The 22,130-nt window shown below is 42.4% G+C and overlaps 1 protein-coding gene across 4 annotated transcripts in view; it reads right to left on the minus strand.

The window, feature by feature from the left end:
- Positions 1-278: 278 nt before the first annotated feature.
- The window catches only part of SLAIN2 (SLAIN motif family member 2), a 49,668-nt gene continuing 27,816 nt past the window's right edge, over positions 279-22,130 (minus strand). For 2 of the 4 annotated variants that reach the window (XM_073645526.1, XM_073645524.1), the window contains 6 exons: positions 21,385-21,549; positions 20,604-20,963; positions 16,073-16,210; positions 13,065-13,136; positions 10,985-11,255; positions 279-6,507 (listed from right to left, as the gene is read on the minus strand). In XM_073645526.1, the coding sequence (XP_073501627.1) occupies positions 6,441-6,507; positions 10,985-11,255; positions 13,065-13,136; positions 16,073-16,210; positions 20,604-20,963; positions 21,385-21,549 (1,073 nt within the window). In that variant the 3' untranslated portion in view covers positions 279-6,440. The remainder of the gene's footprint in view (positions 6,508-10,984; positions 11,256-13,064; positions 13,137-16,072; positions 16,211-20,603; positions 20,964-21,384; positions 21,550-22,130) is intronic. The other 2 variants (XM_073645525.1, XM_073645527.1) reach the window with 2 other exon arrangements.

Genomic DNA, 22,130 nt, shown 5'->3' on the forward strand with positions numbered 1-22,130 from the left:
TCTTTGGAGTGTTGGAGGAAACCGGAGAACCCGGAGGAAACCCTCTCAAACATGAGGAGAACATACAAACTCCTTGCAGATGTTATCCTTGGTGGGATTTGACCCCAGAACTGCAAGGCTGAAGTGCTAACCACCGAGCCACCATGCTGCCCCGACACGCAAGTGTTCCCTTATTTTTTTAAAGTTGCTCATTTTAGGTAGACCCAATACTATCCTAAATGGAGATGTACAGCGCAAGGAGCCTCACATGTAACAAATACCAGGCATAACACATACTGTTAAGAATAAATCTGTATTTTTACAATTTGTACACTTTTTATTAACACACATACAAAAATTTTAAATAACTTTGGAAGCAGTAAGTTACACAATCTGCTTGCTTACATAAAGAAAAAATGAAAAGTCAACTGCATTGGCACAAAAATAATCCACATTCAAAAAGATCCTTTTTTAATACGCAAACATAAATAAATCATAGGCACTATATCATATCCACACGTTTCTCAACAATATCATGAAGTACAAAAAGCAAACCCAATTCCTGATTCAGAAAAGTAGAACAGGCAGGTCTCGCATCAAGAGTCTATAAACAGAGGTACCAACTTCATGTATGGTCGATAAATGTATAGTGGAGGCGTGCATGTATGGTGGAGGCATGTATGGTGAATGAATGGTGGATGCATGCATGCATGTATGTATGTATGTATGTATGTATGTATGTATGTATGTATGTATGTATGTATGTATGTATGTATGTATGATGGATTCATGTATGTAGGATGTATGCCAGCCTGGGGGGGGTGGAAGAAGCGACGAAGAACTCAAAATAACGGGACAGTAATACCTCAACTACAGTAAAGTGTTCCTCCACCCGACAACGACATTCATGAATTGTAGGATTATGGAACATGCATTTAGAGACAAAGTAATATAGAACAAAAAGAAAATACATGAATATGCTGTCAGTAATGTAGAAATGGTGTTTGGCTAGAAATATTCCATATTTTTAATCTGCAAATCTGAAAGTTTGCGATTCATTTCTGGTGCATTAGTCCCAATGGGTCATAAAAAGTCTTCTTATGGATGTATATGGCAGCTTCAGAGTAATTTTGCATAGAAAGTTTAATAAATTAAAGATTGACGTTTTGCTCATTACAACTATTGTCCTAGCGTTTTATTAGCCCATCATGTACATTGTGCTTCACTGAGTCACTTGGCTTCCCAAAGAAAAAAGAAAAAGCTTTTATTCCCACTGTTCTCTGTAAAGCTAATGTAAAATGATAGTAGCGTGAACTAAGTATTTTCTATAATTGAAAATTTCTATTTTTTTACTGGACTGAATGTATGTATATTTGACAGATAAAAACTGATTTGGTATAAAATGAAGGTAATATAAATGTCAGAACGCTAGACAAATTCTGTTAAAAAGATTTCAAATATATATAAAAAAATAAATACAAAAAATGCACATGTGAATATCAAGTCATAAGAGAAAGTAGAGTAGAATAAGTAGAGCACTCAATTTTCCCTGTATAAGTCATAAGCCACTGCAAAAGTCCCCGGCAGGGGGAGGAGTTGAAGTGAGGGATGACTCATGCAGGGACAAGAGACTTCCTGTTTCTACATAGAGCAGAGAAAAGAAGAATTAGCTGGGTAGAAAGGCAAAATGAGCAATTGTAAGTACACAGTGTTATAATAATAATAAATTTTTTTTATTATATATATATATATATATATATATATATAATATTTATGATTATAATATATTAAGAGGATAAACCCATTAATGGGAGGAGGAGTGCTTCTTTAAGCTTCACCTGGTAATTCAGGATCAATGCTAATGATGCTCCAATGCCAAACTACCCGCCCCATCATCCTTATACAAGTCATTAGCAGGCACCCTAACGCTGCATGGATGCTTTAGCAATTTATGTGCTTGTTTGGTAATACTTTGGTCATTGGTGGTTTTCTCTACATAGACAATAAAGTCCCTTTTCCCTGTAAATAGCCATTAGCTGACATGCATGTAAGTTAAAGGGTTGGCCACTTTATCAAAATTTTCCAAAATGTGAAGGAAACCTCATGCCTTGCTCAGTCAGGCGTATTTTCAGGCACTCTTCGCTCCGTGTGCTGGTTCACTAGTGTGCGCATGAGCAATTTTCCACATGAACAGAAAAAAACCCAAAATGAAGCATGGCTTGTTTTATGGACGTAAATGGCGCATGTAATAGTGGCAGCACCTGCAATGCAGAAGAGCACTCAGACACTCATATTTATGGAAAATGGAGACAGCACTCCTAGAATTAAATGACATCTGAGAAATGTATTTTGCCATATTCGATATATTAATTATACAATATTCATGCCAGTCAGTGAAGCCGGGACTCTGATAGCAGTTAGTGCTCACTGTCAGACCTGAAGAAGGGCATATAGGAAGTGCCTGAAACGTTGTCTGTGTAATGTATCCAAGGTGGCAGGGAATGTAGAACATTTCTGAAATATCAACTTAGAAGTGTTGTCTCACTTTCCTTTCTAGACCGGTGGTCTTTGGGAGGCACGCTCCAAGCCAAAGAAGTTGTGCTACTGTCCAATGTAAGAGGACTGCCTCTATTGTGCTCACAAAGTAATGTCTGCAATTCGCAGATGTGACTGCCTCAATTATGACAGTGGACATCTGAGCCCGTCCTTAGTCTCCTGCTCATATCGTTATTATCCGATCAGCGATTATATTCTGATTTGTAAAGTCCCGAGCCGCGGATTACTAGAGGCTCCCATCTGCAGAGCAATCCAGCGCCAATATAGCGGCTGATGGAGGAGCGTGTGAGCCGAGACCTTCACAACCCTATAACTGTGGTTGTGAAAGTATCAGTGATCAATACCTAAATTCCCCAGATATACTATATTATGTGTAACTCAATATTAGGGACATAGCAACAACAAACCGACATTCAAGAGCAAAATCCTAAAAAGTAAAAGCCAAGTTACCCGATCTGTAAGGTATTACTGTCCCTCTAAACATACATTACATGTGTGATAATAGTGCAATCTGTATGGTAGAAATGGTGAGCGCGTGATTGTGAGCATCTATACAATGCCCATCGGCTTTATGCCATTATTCAGGCATACGATACAACATATGTAGTACGTATGCTGACTGTCTTTAGCCCGATCCAGTGGAAAGCACAGGAACGTACAGATGTTGTATCCTCCATTATACACGGGCTATACAGTCACTGCATGTATTACATAGTGAGTATATAGCCACGTCTCCATTGCATGATGTGGATGCTTACACTGTACCCAAAACCTACCTGGATATAATCTATAGTTACCATTTAGCACTTTCAAAGCCTCACATCACATACAAGTCCCTCCATGTCTGTTCTGATTGCTACTAGCGCCACAAGATATAGGACTTATATGGTGCAAGAGCCCAGGAGAAGCTTAAGAAGCTGCCCTCCAGTAGTGGAAAACGTTTGTGGACAAACTGACCCAATCAGTATGAGTGGTATATGGATCATCAGAGTCTCAGTTATATCTGGTATATAGTAGTCTGGTATGTGTTCCCCAAGGGGTAAACGCTGGGTCTGGGGGTTGTGCTTTTAATAGATGGAGAAATATGCATCATCAAAGCCTCAGAGGTACTTTAATATAATTTTTTTACATAAATAATGCTAAAATAATGTACAAGAGTGAGCAGAGGATACCTGTTACACATACCCCAATATTGGGTCAACTTTAGCAGGAACTCCCTTTAAATTAATCTTAAAGGGATTTTCCACTACTTGGACAACCCCTTCTTGTACTAAATGTTTGGCCCCAATAAAATAAAAAAAAAACAACCTATACTTCCCTCCTGTACTGGCGCCGTTCCAGCGGTGTCGACACTCGCGGTCCAGGGGCTGTGATGCGGTGGAATGACATGTGATGCCCAGCGCCCAATCAGCGCTGGTGTCACTGGCCCCACCTTTAGACAGATCAAACATGAAGAGGAATCCAGGGCTGCAGCGGCTATTTCTCCTCTTCATGTCCAATTAGACAGGAGGCGGGGCCAGTGACGCCAGCATCGATTGGGCGCCGGGCATCACATGTCATTCCACCGCATCACAGCCCCGGGACCACGAGTGCCAACACCGCTGCGCCAGCACAGGAGGGAAGTATCGGCTTTTTTATTGGGGCCAAAAATTGAGATCAAGGGGTTGTCCTAGTAGTGGAGAGCCCCTTTAATGCAAGCGTAAAAGTAAAGATGGCTATAAAAGTATAGTCATTTCTTCATTAATTGTTTATGTTAAAGCACAACACCACGTTACCATCACTTTTCCCCTATAGGGTATAAGCCTAAGGACATTGGTTTTTCCCGGTCTGCATGTTTTCGTCTGTTGGAGGATACACTCATTGCTGCCTTAGCGGCAAGAAACATTTTGCTTTTATAGCTGCTAGGTAGGAGAAGCCTATAATGAGCAGCTCTGCCTGTAATGCTGCACATATAACGCCATAGACTACTAGTGATCACTGGTGGTAGAGGGCAATGGTGGCAACTGAAGACACACAATACCAGTGGAAGAAAATGTTTTGTTGGTGAAGAACTGAAAAAGAGAACTAAACAATCCACTGAACTTTTAAGGGGGTAGATATGGTTTCAGAAAGAACAGATTTACTGACACTTAGTAGAAGTGGTAACCTGTACTTACCAGTCTGGGTATGGACAGCGCAATGACAAAGGCTGGCACAGACAAAGTTAAGTATGGGAGCAATACTGAGAGGCGAAAGAAACAAACTTAGTAAGTGATAATGGAGAATACATGAAAGCTTTCCAATATTTAACCCAACGAAAACAGAAAGGGAATGCAACAGTACAGCGCAAACAACTATTGGCCCACTTGGCACATGGAGTTTCACTCTCCAGAGATCCTGACAGTGAAAGGTTTTTGGAGGATTACACATCAATGTGTATAGTCTTGTCATTTTAGAAAACAAGGACTACAAATCAGTACTTTCAATGTTAATCCTTAGAAGCGTATAAAACTTGTGTCCCCCTCACAGCAGAGATAAAGCAAACAGCAGGGCTTTGATGTGCAGTCTACACTAAAGTAAACCATTGCGTTAAAGCCTATCCACTTGGTCTCCCTGCTCCTTATAAAAATGCAAAACAGATCTGTAAGACTAGGAGGTATGGGGTAAGAGAAGGGTGGACACCTAAAGGGTTTTTCTCACCTTTCTCCAAGAGTGTACTGCTTCCCTGCTTATTGGAGGACTGTGCGCTCCTGATAATTGACAGTTCAGACCAGTGGCATGGTTGCAGAGGTGGCCCAAACTGCGCTCTCCAGTGCGGCCACATTGGTGCAATGACGCTGGCCATGTCCAGCCAACTTCAGGGCAGCACTTACAAGCGCCATCAAAAAGAGCAGTGAACACATACTAAAAATCCCTCCACTCTTGAAAACATAGGAGATTTTTAATAACAAAATGCAAAGTTGAATGTTATTTTTTAGAAGGACTTTGATCATTTTGCCAGGATCAGCCCACCATCTAATGCAGTTTCGTCCAAAGTTCAACTTCAACTTTAGTCTAAACCACAACTCTAATCAGTGGAGACCAAGCAGATAGACACTGCCTTTTTGGCAAGCTCATGACTCGGGGCAATAAGACGTTGTCCACTCTATTCTTTCAGTTGGCAAGTTTTCCTGCAGGCTCCTTAATCAAACAGCCATATGGAAATCTAACAAATAGATTTTGACATACTTTTCGTTTTAGACCTCTTAGTGGTCATTAATGAAGATACTGTGAAAACAGTAATTATATGAAAGCAAGACAACATTGTCTGATGTGAAGTAAAGTCCTTTCACTGTCAGAGGATCCTGTGACGAGCTAACGATTGTGAAAGACTCAACAGCCATTGTGTAGGATACACGGCAAAAGAACCATGTCTATGTATAAAACTGTAAAATCACTACTCAAAATATTCTGCCAGCCCATATACCTTCAGAGGCGATTGCTGTGTTAGTGCTTGATGCATAATAAACTCTTAATATATTTTATCTATATATAAAAAGAAATCTTTTGAGCAGTTGTTCTTTGGCATTAACCTCATATCTTAAAAACTAAAAAAATATGCCATTGCCAGATGTTATTCCTATACCTCTATTTACTAAAGAAGCCAATTGGAATCGCAGTGCATTTAGTTTCTTAAGGGTTCAGACTGTAGAAAGCTAAAATCAGATGATGGGTGATGACACGATAGAGATTGTATGACTAAATATCTGATGGTCAACATCAATAAAGTGCTCTTCTTTGTAACCTCTGCCGCTTGTGCTAGATACGGACAGAGGAGCCTGGGATCAGGTAGGTCAATCCCAAAGTGTCCCATGAGGGCGGTTTGCTCTGAAGTCACAGTGTGGATGACGTGTCCATCGAGCAGTGAAGCTTAAGGATTTTGTGGATCAGTAGCAGCCTTCTTTCCAGCTATCATCTTTCATGGCGCCATATGTTTTAGGAGCTGGCAATGATCTGCAAAAAAAAAAAAAAAAGTGATTGCATGTAGTAGGTTATATAATGATGAAGGACAGATAAAGGTTTGTGATACCCAGTTAGTACTTGTGTCCTAAAAGTAACAAAAAAAAATATGTAGCAGATGACCCACCAGTCTACATGTTTCCACCTCCGGAGGACTATGTCACGTGCCTGCTGCAGATTGGTGAAGTTTCATCGGAGGCAAAAGAGAGAACTAGGAGACGGTTTCTTTCAGCTCAGACATTGGTTGAAGCAGTCATGTGCTGTCCTTCTCCAGAAAAGAAGTAAGGAGACCGGCAGTGGTCACTGTAGGTGGTGCGGAGGAATAGTGGGGTCACGTAGACAAGAACCTTTTTTTTTTCCCTAAAAGTTCTAAGAATAAGCTCAGCTTTTAGTCATTTGTCTTATGTAAGGAGAAAAGTAATAACTGTGATTACAGCTACAGATGTTATTCCAAGAGCATCTCACATTCTTGTCAGAAGCACAGAAGGCACATCAATCAGCTCTGACATCAAAGCTTAGGGTTCAGCGGTCACGTGACCATCAGCTGACTAAATGACATCACCACAGCTCCTGCAAGTACACCGCGGGCCGCCAAGGAGAGAGGATCGCCGCCGAGAGAAGACCGGAGAGGTGAGCATACAGGTTTTTGGTTGTTTTTTTTTTTTTTTAACTATAGATGCAGCATTTAAAGCATCTAAGTTGGTCACACTATATACATCCACGCCGGTTGCATGGATTTATATTCTGTGACCAACTTGTCAAGCACTTTCCAAGCGATGCTCAAAATCGCTTGGAAAAGTGCCTGAAAAAACGCATACGAAAACGCATGTAAAAACGCGTTTTTTCTGCCAGAGAGAAGCATGTAAACCTGCATGCATTTTTTTCTGCCAGAGAGAGGCAAAAACGCACTGCATCAAATCTGCTACATGGGCACATAGCCTAAAGGCCCCATACACAGACTAATTTTGTCCGAACCAGCAGTTATCATCGGGATCCACCGACAATCTAACAAGTATGGGGGTGCCGGCCAACTGATGGTCAATGGATAAGTCAAATGGTTCTCCTGGAGTTGTCTGTTGGCGGCTTTCTTATAGAGAACACAGAAGAGCTCGGCATAACGAGCGCTTCTGTATATGGGAAAGTCGGCTGAGATGTCTGTAAGCCAAAGCATCATTTGGCCGACAGCCATCTAATGTGTATGGGAGCCTTAAGGTGCCCATACACCTTGGATAAATGTCAGCGCCAAACTTGTGCAGCTTGTTCGGCTGAAAGCGATATCTCCTAACTTTCACATACACAAGTGCTCAGGCAGGTGCTCCCTATAGAGAGAGGGTGGAGTACGTCCACCCATAGAACAAAAGATCGGACAATTAAATTCAAACCAGTCTGATCCCAATCTCCCATAACAGAGGATGCTAGAAGCTCCCCTTACACATGAGATTGTTCAACTGTTTGGCAAACTTCTCTCATGTGTATGGGGTCCTTAAGAAAAAAATAAATAAAATCAAAAACATCACTTCTACAGTCATGGCCAAAAGTTTAAGACAAACACAAATTTTGGGTTTCAAGAAGTTTGTTGTTTCAGATCTGTTAGTCAGATATTTCTGTGGTTAATAAAGTACAATGATCAGCATCTCATTAGTTTTTAAACTTAATATTTACCGTTTGACCGTTATCCAGCATGCCGGGCCAAATCCTGACTGATGACCTCCCATTCTTGTCTAATGAATGCTTGGAGTTTCTCATTTTTTATTTTAGTTTTTGTTTGTCCACCTGCTTTTTGAGGATTCACCACAGGTTCTTAATGGGATTGTTACCTAGGGAGTTTACTGGCCATGGACTCAAAATGTCAATGTTTTGTTCACCGAGCCACTTATTTATCGCTTTTACCTTGTGATGTGATGCTCCACTATGCTGGAGAAAGTATTGTTCATCACCAAATTGCTCCCGGGTCATTGAGATTGAAGTTGCTCTTGGAGGATGTTTAGATCCCATACTTTATTCATGGCAATGTTCTAAGGCAAAATTGTGAGTGAGTCCACTACCTTGGGTGAAAAGCCTCCACACATGACTGGTTTACGATTGCTTTATTGTTGGCATGATACAGGACTCATGGTAGCACTCACCTTTTCTTCTTTGGGACATCTGCAAGAATGATTTTCCAAACAGTCTGAAGGGGGCTTTAGAGAAAATAGCTTTACCCCAGTCACCTGCAGACCAATCCCTGTAATTCCTGCAGAATGTCAGTCTGACCTCGATGTTTTCCTTTGATAGAAGTGGCTTCTTTCCTGCCCTTCTTGAAACCAAGTCAGCCTCCCAAAAAAGTATTTGGCTCAATATGTGTACTGGCATCGGCCTGCTGCCATTCCTGAGAAAGTTCTGCACTGGTGTTGAACTGATCCCGTAGTTGAATCCTCTTTGAAAAAAATAATCCTGACACATGCCAGACTTTCTGTGAAGAAGGCTTCAGGGTGCTCAAGAAACGGAACATCGCTCTATGAAGTTCTTGATGATCCAACAAATGGATGATTTTAGCACAATCTTACAAGTAGCAATGTCCTCGCTTGTAAAGCCCTTTTGATGCAAAGCAATGAGGACTGCTCGTGTTTCCTTGGAGATGACCATGGTTAACAGAAGTAGACAATGATTTCAAGCATAAGCTTTAACGACCTCTCAGCTCTTATAATTACACAAGCATCACACACAGATATCCTTGTCCTTGTTAACACTTTCTCCTGAGCTAACAAGATCACAGAAATGATGCAAGCAGGTAATTTTGAGGTAAAGCTGAATTGACTTTTCCATTTTTTTTTTTTTTCATCTGATCATTCTTCATAACAATCTAGAGTAAACGCAAATTGCCACTATATAGACTAGAGCAGCAAACTTCAAGAAAAACAACATTTGTGTCAATCTCAAAACTTTTGGCCACGACTGTAGGTTTAATAAAAAGTGTCAGTATTTTATTTAAAGGGGTTTTCACAAGAACAAAGTTAATTTCAAATTTCGTTTTAATCAATAGATCTTGAAATAATAATAATTTCCACAATTGGATGTGTTTAAATAAAATGTTCCTGTGCTGAGATAATCTTATAAATGTGCCCCTGCTGTGTACTGTGTAATGTCTGTGTCTGACTGTACAGGAACATGGTCTGATCATACCACAGCTCCTGGGGAGGGGGGAGGGTGCAAAAGAGTATACAGACAGGACAGCAGGGAATCGCAGCTGATTCTTCCTGCGAGGTAACAAATTTCCTGCCTGTTTTTAAAAAAATGTTTTACCTCACAGGAAGAATCAGCTGTGATCCTCTGCTGTCCTGTCTGTATACTCTTTTGCACCCTCCCCCCTCCCCAGGAGCTGTGGTATGATCAGACCATGTTCCTGTACAGTCAGACACAGACATTACACAGTACACAGCAGGGGCACATTGATAAGATTATCTCAGCACAGGAACATTTTATTTAAACACATCCAATTGTGGAAATTATTGTTACCAAGATCCATTGATTAAAATGACCTTTGTTTGTGGAACAACCCCTTTAAGCAATAATATATCAAAGTAGATTTACAACAGGAAAAAAGCAAGTTAACAATAAAACGTGTTTTTTTAGCACTCTCTTGAGAGTACCTATCGTGAAAAATCACCCTTCGTATTTTTCTATCAATATATCATTGATAAAAAAAATTCTAAATATAATTAAAAAAAAATCAGTTGAGAAAGGCATTTACATACCAGGTGATATGCAAATGATATGCTAATTTGACTTTGAAAGTCGCGGCCAGTACCCAGCATTCCTAGCACACATACAGCACTACCAGGATTGGAAGTTGATCTCTCTCCCCTGAACTCTCTGCTTAGAGGGGAGAGAAAGCTGGGAGTGCAGTGTATTACATGTCTGCGCTGCCGTGGGGGGGGGGGCATAGTTTTCTTTGTCTATAGTTTTTCACGGTCACATCCCTCTATGTGTGAGAACATGCTGTTGAGAGCAGGGAGACAGTCAGGCAGAGGGAAGCGCTGTGGAGACGTCTGGGAGACACACACTGATAAAGTAAAGGTAACTCTCCCATCAGTGCGGATATTAGTCACTACACACCATGTCTGCAGGAAACAGTGAGCGCTCAGCGAGCTCTTCGGCAGAATGATAACCGGAAGCATGCTGCAGTGAGGCCTCAGCGCACGTCCCGTTTTCAATCACTCAGCCTGTGCATGCGCCATAGTGGTGTGAGTAGTGCAGAGGGATGATCAATTGAAAACCCTGCCATCCACAAGATGGCAGCTCACTTTTAGCAAATTTAAGCCATATAATATGTAAGGTTTAGATAGAAATATAAGGTTTTTGATAGTATCTATCTATTTAGATAAACGCACAAGTATTTTTTTTTTTATCTAATGTAATATGTAATTTTTTGTGATACACGCTCTCCTTAAAGTGAACCTATTAGAAGAGCAGAAGTTCTTTATATACCTACCTTCGGACAGGTTGTGCAAGTTTGCTGCGAGGCACTGGTATACTGCCACCGGATGGTGTGCTAGGTCTGGGCAAACCGCTCTTCATGGGTGTGCTAGCTCGAGCGACCGGACTTGCAGAGCCAGACTGTGGGTTGGACGGTGGGCCCGATGTAGGTGGATTCTGGGCAGCAGCAACAGCTTCTTGTGTGAGGCCGGGGTTCGATAAAGCCTTCATTGGCTGCCGTAGTGCTAAGGGGGATGGAGCTGCAGGAGAACGGAACTTGCATGGAACTTGAGGGAGAAATAATAAAAAAAAAAAAGTTGTGAGACAGTTAATAAAATGCTCAAGAATGTTATGATCATGTTAAGAAAACCTATAGTCATTCCCATGGCATGATTTGTAGGACATGAATTTACGAGCAGGCAAGTTAGTCGTTTTCCAAGATTGTAGGGTAAACAAGCATATAACAGGCTGGATAAAGGTAGATAAGGGAGACAATGAGGTGCCCAATGCAATAAAGTAACAACCTAGGGAGAAATGTTTTTAAAGTGAACCTGACATCTGATACATGCTACCCATGGGTCAAGCTGTCAATACAGGGCAGCCGGTGGGGAGAAGCTGCCAGGGGCCCGCCTGTCTGACTAGTCTCCAGCTCACCACCAGGGAGTTTGAGAAAGTGCCTGGCTGCAACCGCGCAGCAAGCTTCTGATTCATGTTTTCTGTGGTTCGAAGACAAATTAAAGGGAATCTGTCGGCAGGATTTTGCTATTAATTCTGAGAACAGCATAATATAGTGCAGGAGGATTGCAGGGATGTGTCACTTATTAGGCTGTGTTTTGCACCTTCAATACAAAACAGTGTTTTATCAGCAGGAAATTATCACTGCTGGACTACAGCTCACGTGACCAGCAGTCAGACTAATCTGTGTAATCCCGCCCCCACCACTGATTGGCAGCTTGCTCACATAGCACAGTGTACATAGGAAGCTGCCAATCAGGCGTGTGGGCAGGTTATACACAGAGCACAAGTCTCTGCTCTGCTACATCTACATTACACAAAACAGGTATTCTCTGAAAACTACACCAAGTAGCCCAGGAAGTGATACATCTCTGGAATCGGGGTTTATTGCCCTATATTGCGCTGCCTTCATTTTATATAGCAAAAGCCTGCTGACAGATTTCCCTTAAGCAGGAGAATGGGAAGAGAAGTGGCTCATAAGTGAAGAAAGATGCACATTTCTCTGAGGAGATCTATTACCAAAGTTTCCTAGATCTATTTCCTAGATTTATGCAAAGTTTACTGAAACGACAGTGACCATTTAAAGTGAACCTGACATTAGGATCAACACAAAGAGAACAATTTATTAGGATTTAACTGCTTAGGGTCTGTTCATAAGCCACAATGCAGCGCAGGATAAAATACATGGACTCCGACTTCAGCATGAACAGAGCCTCTTATGAAAACATAGCATTGTAACTGCTTACCTTGCACTCCACATAACATTTCCATTTCATTTATTTAACTCAATTATATAGTAAAACTAGAAACTCCTTGCAGATGTTGTCCATGGTGGTAATGAACCCAGGACCCCAGCGCTGCAAGGCTGCAGTGCTAACCACTGAGCCACCGTGCAGTCCTTGTACCCATTTCACATTTTGAAGTGTTTATTAACCTGTCCACCAGATGAATTAGTATTTCAAGAGCTTTTTAGAACTGAACATGTGTGAGACAAAGAAGGATTGAAGCTAAACTTTGAATAGACACATAGGGGACACTCAAAAGCCCCAAAAATCAATGAATACAAATCCAAGGCATGACCCTGTGGCTATACTAGTAAATGGACGTCCACCACTGAGGCCAGCCCTCACGCTCCTCTGTTTGGCCAGGCGACAGTACAGAGAGGTGTAAAAGCTGAAGTAGATGTAGAAAAAGGGACTGCGGTGGATAAACTACAAATGCTAATTCAGGAGCCGGGCTCGGGGCCTACAGATAGGTCATCTTTGTTACTTTGCGCCATGAGCTTACGGGCGGTACGAGCCCTAGCTAATAGTTTTAGGCCATCTACATTACGGTACTAAGTGGTGGTGGCTGGACATTACCTCCTTTAGGGGCTGCAATACCCCGTTTTGCTTTCTGGGACGTACGTGGCAGACTTAACTGCCTTTTTGGTGCTGTTGAAACACAATGAAATATTCAATTAATCTAGAAAACATTCTGGAAGACTTCATTGTGAGAATGTTCTAGAACGTGGTGACTAAATGCAACAAAGGTGCAAGTATAGAACAGAAAAGGTTATAATCCATAAGGTGGGTGAAAAAGCTGGGAAAAGGGTGTGCAGGTTAGCGTGGTCAAGGTGAGGAGCCAAGATTAAATGACGTTGTATGCTATACTTACCTTTATAAGATATACCAAAGGCTAACATTAGCATGGACCTGTCACCAGGTCAGAAGTGACAAGCTTCGCATATATTTTATTATCCTGGAGTATTCCACTTTTTTCTTTATTAATTAAATCCGCCATATGGGCCTTTCTATTTGGTGCCATTTTTCTGGTCTGGCCTCATCTACCTACTCAAAACGTCGGCGGGTGCAGAGATGGGCCAAAATATGGCACAGAATGTGGTCAAACAACCTCGGCACATTTACCTGACTGATGAGAGCAATTTTATATAGTGGAATATATTGAGTACGTACATCGGGTCAGAGACCTTCTCCATTATGTGATCACAATGGGATCTCAATCAGTGCAGGCAGCATCCAATCCTGCAGGGGATCCCAGACCCTAATAGATCAGGCAGGACACTACTGAACTGGCAGGTAGAACCAAGAAGGGCGGCCTTCGCCAACCACTAGTCCTCTTCTCCCAGCTGTGATCATAGAGGGGAGTACAAAGGGGAGAAGAACAGGAAGGTGACCCATCCAGTAGAACAATGATGGAGCCTGGAGGGGCACGTAACCCACTGGACAACACGTATGCAGCATTTACACTTCCACTGCCTTTCACCAGTGATCCTGAAATTAACCACTGGACTGCCCTTTACCAGACCCCATTTCTCTAGCTCCTTAGGGTGCGTTCACAAGAGGGGACCACTCACATGGATTGCTGCAGGTTATTTTATACCAAGAACCATGGATAATTCTCCTCACAAGGGAGTGCATCGTGTGGATCCGTGGCACTAAACCATAAATCCATAGCAGCAATCCAGACAGTCAGAATTTCTGCTGCTGAATCAGATTTTTCCACATGGAAAGGTGATCCCATGGATATAGATTTGAATTCAAAGGGTATTCACATCTCCAAGATCATATCCCAAAATGTAGTAAGTGTAATAATATTAGCAAATACCTCCAATTACAAATGTAGTATAGTTTTTCTGATTCGCTATGTCTCTTTCCTCATGTGCTTGCATTGCAGGACCTTAGGTATCCATGGTTATGACCACTCGTTGTGACAGTTAGCTAATTGCTAGTGGTCATAACCATGGATACCTAAGGTCCTGCAATGTCTGCACATAAGGAAAGAGACATTGAAAATCAGAAGAACTACACTACATTTCTAATTGGAGGCATTTACTAATATTATTACACCTACTACATATTGGATAGGGTCTTGGAGATGAGAATACCCCTTTAACCATCTCACTTCCCTAGACCACAAAGGACACCGACAAGCGCCCTACATTACTTGATCACCTTTACACCCAGACATCTGTGATGCTGGCATTAACCCCTTCACTGCTCTAGACAAGAGATGGGGGTGCTGTGTAATATTATTGCTGTAAAGCAAATTAGGGCACTGTATATGAGAACTAATTTGATGCGGTCCTGTATTTCCCAAGTCACCTGGGCGCTATTCTTCTACCACCAGCTATAATGTCTTAGAGGGATCATTGGACTCTCTATTCTGGAACTCAGATTAAATACCCAAACTAAAGAAGCAGAAAAAAAAAGGCACTGGACGTCTCTGCAAATAAAACAGACAGATGTAGACGTCATGTGTCAGCGTATGGCAGCTGTCACTCAGTAGATAAAGGGGGCATTGCCCTCAGGAATACAGTGGCGGGGTATGCATGAATGTGCTCCATGACCGGCGGTCATTATGCACAAAAGTGTAGTGCCGTCTGTATAATGTCAGGACCCCGACACTAACCTGGCATAACACATCAGAAATCAGAACAGACAAGGACAAAAGACAAGAAAAGGCAACAAAAGTGACCACACAAGGCTTCTGCACCTGTAAGAATAGCAGGCAGCTGTGAGAGGAGCACATGCAGGGAGCCGCGCACAAGACTCACCCCCCACTACTGCTGCTGCTTCTACTCCATGCACCATATACCAGTCATCTAATGCAGACAGGACATGCACTTAAATGGCAGAAGTGGTGAACCCCCCCCATTAACCACCTACCCACTAAACAGGTAATAAATGTTTATGGCTGTATGCTGCCTTTATCACCTATTTTGTGCAAAGGTGTTAAATTGTGATTGTAGAGAAATCCCCTTTAAAAGGGGTCAATCACAACAGGACAATTTAATAGTAGTCATTTGCTTCACATTAATGCTTGCATGCTGCAAATGGTCATAAATTAACGATAATCCAACATTAGGAAAAAGGGCTTATTTTTGTCTCCAATAACAGCGCCACACTTGTTTATAGGTAGTGTCTGGTATTGCAGCACATTGACATTCACTTAAAGGGGTTGCCTGGTACTGTTAAATTGCTGGCTTACCTTTAGGATAGGTCATCAATATTAGATCAGTAGCTAGACGTGCTCAGCTGTCAACTGTATCGCGGCTGCAGTGGGGTAATGCAGATCCACCACCATTCATTTGAATAGGGACAGATGTGCAGTACCTGACTGTGGCCACTACACAGATGATGGAGCTGTGCAGCTCCATAATGGAGTACATCTGGCCAACACTGGGAAGAGCTGGGATGTTGGGTGTCGCACCTCCACCCCACCTGGTATTGATGACCTATCCTAAGGATAGGCTGCAAATATGAAAGTACCGGACGACCCCTTTAAATGAGGATTTTTTTTTTTCTAATCCCAGACAACAAGTCTAGCAGAACAGAAATCTCATGCAGGTGAGAGGTTTGTCACTTACTGGAAGTACTCTGTACTCGAGGCGCTCCACCATTTGGCACTTGTAAGTTTGACTCATAGCTTCTGCTATTTTTTACAGCCTCCGCTGTCTGACTGCCCGTTACCCTGGAGAGATTTGGAAGACTCCGTCTCAGTTTCTCTACATGGAGACATGCAGATGAAGACAGTTAGTAGTCGACCATGTACATGAGTCCAGAATAAGGGAAGCATCACTGGAAAACGGTCAGAATACCAGATAAACAATGCTCAGGTGACGATTTCATTCGCTCTGTTCTTCTGGCTGACAATCATTTCTTTTCAGAGATCCTTGACTGATGGGAGATAAGACATATGAAATGGCTGATAACCTCTATGATGCATCGCCCGCACTGACGTACAGCGCCTATTAGGCTTTTGACTTTAGAATAAGCGCTACATGGAGAATAGTATTGGGACACCGGTCTTGGTCACGGAATTCATGATTTTCATTCAGACACATTGCCCCCGTACAGTCTGCGGCTATTGACATCTGTGTAATGGCTCGTTCCATAGAGCACACCGATTCCAGCGCGGTCCTGTAAGGTCACCAGTGTAACAGGTCGCTTAGAGGAGGCTCTTCCCTCCTAAATATTCCACCATCAACTGTGAGAGGTAATAATCATAAGTGCAAATAGTTATGAACTGCAGCAACTCAGCCACAAAGCAGAGACCACGTAAAGTTACAGAGTGGGGGTCTCCGAGTGTGTACAAGTCACCAATGCTCTGACAACTCAATTGCCCCGACTCATCATTGTTTCTCTACTTATTTTGGAGTAATTCACTCCTTTTTATTGGCCTTAGTATTTGCACCACTTCTCAATTTTTCGATCTTTTTTATTTTTCATCGACTGCTTTGCTTATCCAGGTATTTTTAGACAGGTGTAAGGTTTCTGGAGTTTTCAATTTGATGTGTAATTCTGTCACTTTTTGAAAGATTTGAGACTTTTGGTATTAAAAAGCCAGAAAAAGTGGCGAAAGAAAAAAAAATAAAAGTGCAAAATTTATCGCCAAATTCATGAATCGTGTGCGCCATTTTGAAGAACTTGGCAAAATAAATGTCAACAAATATCACAAGACAAAAAAAGAAAAAAAGTGACTTCCATAAATGGCAATTGATGAATCGAGCCCAATAAATGTCCGAACCTCCTCTGGCATTATCCATATAAAAACTGTACACCGGGAGCTTCATGGCATGGGTTTCCAGCTGCATGCTGCCTTACATCACCAAGCACAATGCCAAGCATCGGATAGAGTAGTGTAAAGTCGCCACTGGACTCTGGAGCAGTGGAAACGTGTTCACACTTATCTGGCATCTGATGGACAAGTCTGGGTTTGATGAATACCAGAAGAGCGATACTAGCCTGACTGCATTGTGCCAACTGTAAAGTTTGGTGGTGCAGGGATTATGACACTGGGTTGTTTTTCAAGGTTTGTCTACAGCTCCTTAGCCTCAGTTAAGGGAAATCTTAATATTTCAGTGTAGCAACACATTTTGGACACCTGTATGACTTCAACTTTGTGAGAACTGTTTGGGGAAGGCCCTTTTCTGTTCCCCAGGAGACAAAGCAAAGTTCATGAAGACATGGTTGGGCGAGCTTGACGTGGAAGAACTTTACTGGCCGCACAAAGCCCGAACCTCAACCCCAATCTAACACTACTGAGATGAACTAGATCGGAGAAAGTGAAATGCTCTTCTGGATGAAAGGGCAACAATTCCTAAGAGAGTGGGAGCTGTTATAACCGCAAAGGGACCAACTCTATGGATTTAGAATGGGATGACACAATGGCTCCTGTAGGTGTAATGTGGATATGCCCCGATAGATATTCACTATATGAACTAAAGTGACACAAAAAGACAAATGCAAGTGAGAACACAGCCTAAATCACATTTACTAGCAGTCAACATTTCGTTATTTCACTTTGTAATGACTGGGAATACTGATGAGAACCTCTATCAATCAACACGCTAATCTGCTCATGGTTTGTCTATGACAAGAACAGAAGAGGACTCAAAGTCACTGAGCCATAGGAAAGGTGGGAGAGGGGAAGCCCAGCTGCGGGCATGTCCAGGGGAGGCGCTGCGGGCATGGAGATCCTGGCGCTCCAGATCACCAGAACTGTCACCTTGTAATGAAGAATGACATCCACCTTTGAGGCATCACTCCTCCATAGAAGCAATATACATTATCTACACATCTCTAGTGCCCCAATCGTTACTTTATTATTCTGCCATAAAGGAAGTAAAAGAGGGAACTAATTAAAAATAGAAGATACACACAGCTGCCGCTTACAGCACTGCACTCTAGATCAAGTGAGATGCCATAGGTTATGTTCGCACATCGCAGTATTTTACTGTCCCAGAAAAGGGAGTGAGATTCCTTTAGTCTCATGCACATGCGGCTTATTTTTTCCTTGCAGATTTGAAGCAGTTTCATACCTGCAGCATGTCAATTCTTTCAGCATGTCATTCTTTGGCAAACGTCACGTCCATATTTCACAGTCTGTGCATGGACTGGCAGCGGGACACTTGATCTGAAGTACGAGCCGCATAGGCCGAGCCTGACAGTTTGAGTCAGGAGACCCACAGGACAGTCCAGAAACCGCATTACGTACACGGACATGAAATGTGGATGATAGTCCATCCATTAAAAAAAAAAAACAATAGTTTTGTGGTTGTCTTGGAGAAAATTTAAACAAAAGGGGCATCTAGATAGTGAATTCCCAACCCTGCCCCTCGATAAGCTGTCTGAAGGGGCCGTGGCACTAATGCTGCAGCCAGCCTTTCAATGTACAGTACTGTGCAAAAGTGTTAGGACGGTGTGGGAAACATGCTGCAAAGAAAAATAAGCTTTCAAAAGAAGAAGTGTTAATTTGCCTTTTGTTAATTGATGTACATCAAATAAGAGAAAGAACAAACGAGAAATCAACCAGTCTTTGCCTGCAAAACAGCATCAGTTCTTCTAAGTACTTGTACAGTTTTCAAAGGGAATCGGCAGGGAGGTTGTTCCAAACATCTTGAAGAACTAACCCCAGACATTCTATAGATGTAGAAATGTTCTTGTTCTTTATGACATTGGCTGTATGTTTTTGGTTGTTATCCAGCTGCAAAATAAATTCTGTGCCAATCAGATACCTTCCTGATGGTATTGCATGATGGAGAAGTATCTGCCTGCAGATCAGCATTAACACCCAAGATATGGCAATATTGAGGACAGAAGATGTGGTGGTCAGCCAAGGAAAGTTACAGCAGCAGATGGAAGATTCATCATCCTTATTTCCCTTCGAAATCAGAAGTCCAGCAGTGCCTTCTGCACAGAACTGGCCACAACTAGTGGGACCCAGCTACAACCATCTACTCTTTGGAGAAGTCTGGCCAGAAGTGGTCTTTTGGAAGAATTGTGGACAAAAGTCATACATAGAAACAAGGCTAAGTGACTCAACTATGCATGAAAACATAGGAACTGGGAAAATGTCAGCAGGTGCTCTTAACTCATGAGCCCAAATCTTAGATATTTGGCTGTACCTTCAGGCAGTTTGTTCGTCAAAGGGCTGGAGAGCAGGACAATAAAGAACGTCTGTAGGTCACAGTGAAGCATAGTATAGGGTACTTGCAAGTTTGGGGCTGCATATCATTAAGTGGAGTGGGGATTTGGTAGGCACTAATAGTGTCCTCAATGCTGAGAAATCCAGGCAGATACTTATTCATCATGGAATACTATAAGGGAGGTGACTGATTGGCTCCAAATCTATTCGCAACAGAAAAATGACCCCATATATAAAGCTAATGTCATTAAGAACTATTTTCAGCGTAAAGAAGAACAAGGAGTCCTGGAAGTGATGATATGGCCCCACAGAGCCCCTGATCTCAACATCTTTGTGTCTGCCTGGGAGTACATGAGAAGACGTGTACATCTACAGATCTGGAGTTAGTTCTCCAAGATGTTTGGAACAACCTCTCTGCTGAGTTCCTTCAAAAACTGTAAAAGTACCTAGAAGAATTAATGCTTTGAAGACAAAAGGTGATCACACCAAATATGGTTTTGATTTAGATTTCTCTCGTTCAGTCACTTTGCATTTTGTTGTTAACTGATAAAAATAAACTAATTATTTCTTAAAGAATTTCTTACTTTGCAGAATTTTTTCCGAACCTGCCTAAAACTTTAGCAGAGTACTGTAAATACTGGCTTGCAGGCTTGTTTATACTTACACACTCCATACTTTTTTTTAGTGAATAATGGGACAATGGTGCAATACCTTGCACCACCCTGATAATATGGTGCTGCTATCCAGTCCAAAAGTTGAAGAAGCTTCTGTATTTGTCTGAGCGCTGCGGCTCCTTCAACAGCTGATTCACAGGGAAGGGTTGCCTAGAGTCAGACCCGCACCTATCCAAATATAGGTGATCATTTTTAGAAGGCTGGATAGTTCCTTTCATGCAACTTATAATAACTTCAAAACAGCAGTGTTAAAAGAGCCATATGGATACACAGAAACTATCCCTATTAGTCGCTCACCTTCGTTTTTTACCACGTTTGTTTGCATGTCAGTGGCATGTCCCTGAAGCGAGAGGCGAGGCTGCTGGAGACGGCTGAGCATAGGCTGGGGCGAAGATCCTCTGTACTCCATGCTGCGGGCTGGAGATCGGGAGCGTGGAGAATTTCTGGGCGAATGTCTAGGAGAAGGCCGGGGAGAGTGACGTGGAGAAGGAGAGAACCTGCTCACAGACAGATGTGCAGAGTGGCTGATTGCATCCTCCTCATCTTCTAAACTGTGAGCATCAAGCTCCTGGTCACTATATGTCCCCTTCCTCATGGAGTGACACGATGAGCCAGAGCTGCGCCGGGAAGCCGAAGCTGCATATTCCTGCCGCAGACCTGTGCAGGTTCAGAAAGAATGGAAAACCAGAGATATGTGATAAAAAAACAGACAATGAACAGGAATAAGAGATAAAGAGGAAGACATCATGGAAGGCAACAGATATGAATGAACACGGCTCCTGGCACGCTGCGCTGGGTTCCCAAACCCATCCAATGCAGAACCAGATTGGCCGTGGCAAAACCCAGTGCTGAAAGGTACACTGAGGGGCACACAAAGCCCACCCTCTTTCTTAATGTCCACCTGCCTCATGATAGAGAACTCTCCTTTTAGTGAAAATGTGAAAAAACGTGAAATCAGTATTTTCCATATGAAAAGAAAATCCATTTCTTCTCAGGACCAGTCTTATGTAGGTGTAAAATGTGACAGGTGGCTGCGATATTTAGTGCAGATTGCCTTTCTTACACTTTCTGTACTCACTTTCCTCTTGCATCCGGGCGAGAATCTGGACATCGGTGACGTCATTCAGCTTGTAACCTGACCCGACAGAGTCCTCATCCATCTCAGACGTACTGAGCTCGCTGTCTACAGAGGACTGCGGGCTGACCGGGGGAGGGATTCGCTCCGAGGAGTTTTTATAGTACCCTAAAAAAAGAACAGACAATTACTGATGAGCTCAGATATGCACGTACGAAACGCATATTACAGCTTTGTTCATATCATGTTTTCAGCCTCCATTTAAAGAGAATCTGTCAGCAGGTTTTTGCTACCTCATCTGAGAGCAGCATAATGTAGGGAAAGAATCTGAATCCAGCGATGTATCACCTAGTTTACTGGGTGCAGCCGTTCTCACACAGTTTTTAGATTCAGCACGAAGCAGAGCTTAGGAAGCTAACCCCGCCCACATCACAGCTCTGCATATACAATGTACATAGACAGTGAGCTGCCTATCACAGGAGGGGGCGTGTCAGACTAGCATGCACTCGCTGCTGTGTCCAAGCAGTGATTAGCTCCTGGTGCAAAAAAAATCATTGCAGGCAAAGAAAACCACAGAGCTTTCCCCACATACACGTCAAGCATAGATACTCAATAAGATGTGAGCAGGGCTGGCTTGGTAAGTAAAACATACAAGTGTGGAAATGTCTGGTAATGCTGTATACATGCACTTAAAGGAGTATATCATCAGAAAGTGACCCATTATTAAGTCAGGTTTTAAATTATAATTT

This window comes from Phyllobates terribilis, unplaced genomic scaffold (genome assembly GCF_046119375.1).
Source record: "Phyllobates terribilis strain yellow unplaced genomic scaffold, ASM4611937v1 Scaffold_1__5_contigs__length_1240528914, whole genome shotgun sequence".
Classification (NCBI taxonomy): Eukaryota; Metazoa; Chordata; class Amphibia; order Anura; family Dendrobatidae; genus Phyllobates; species Phyllobates terribilis.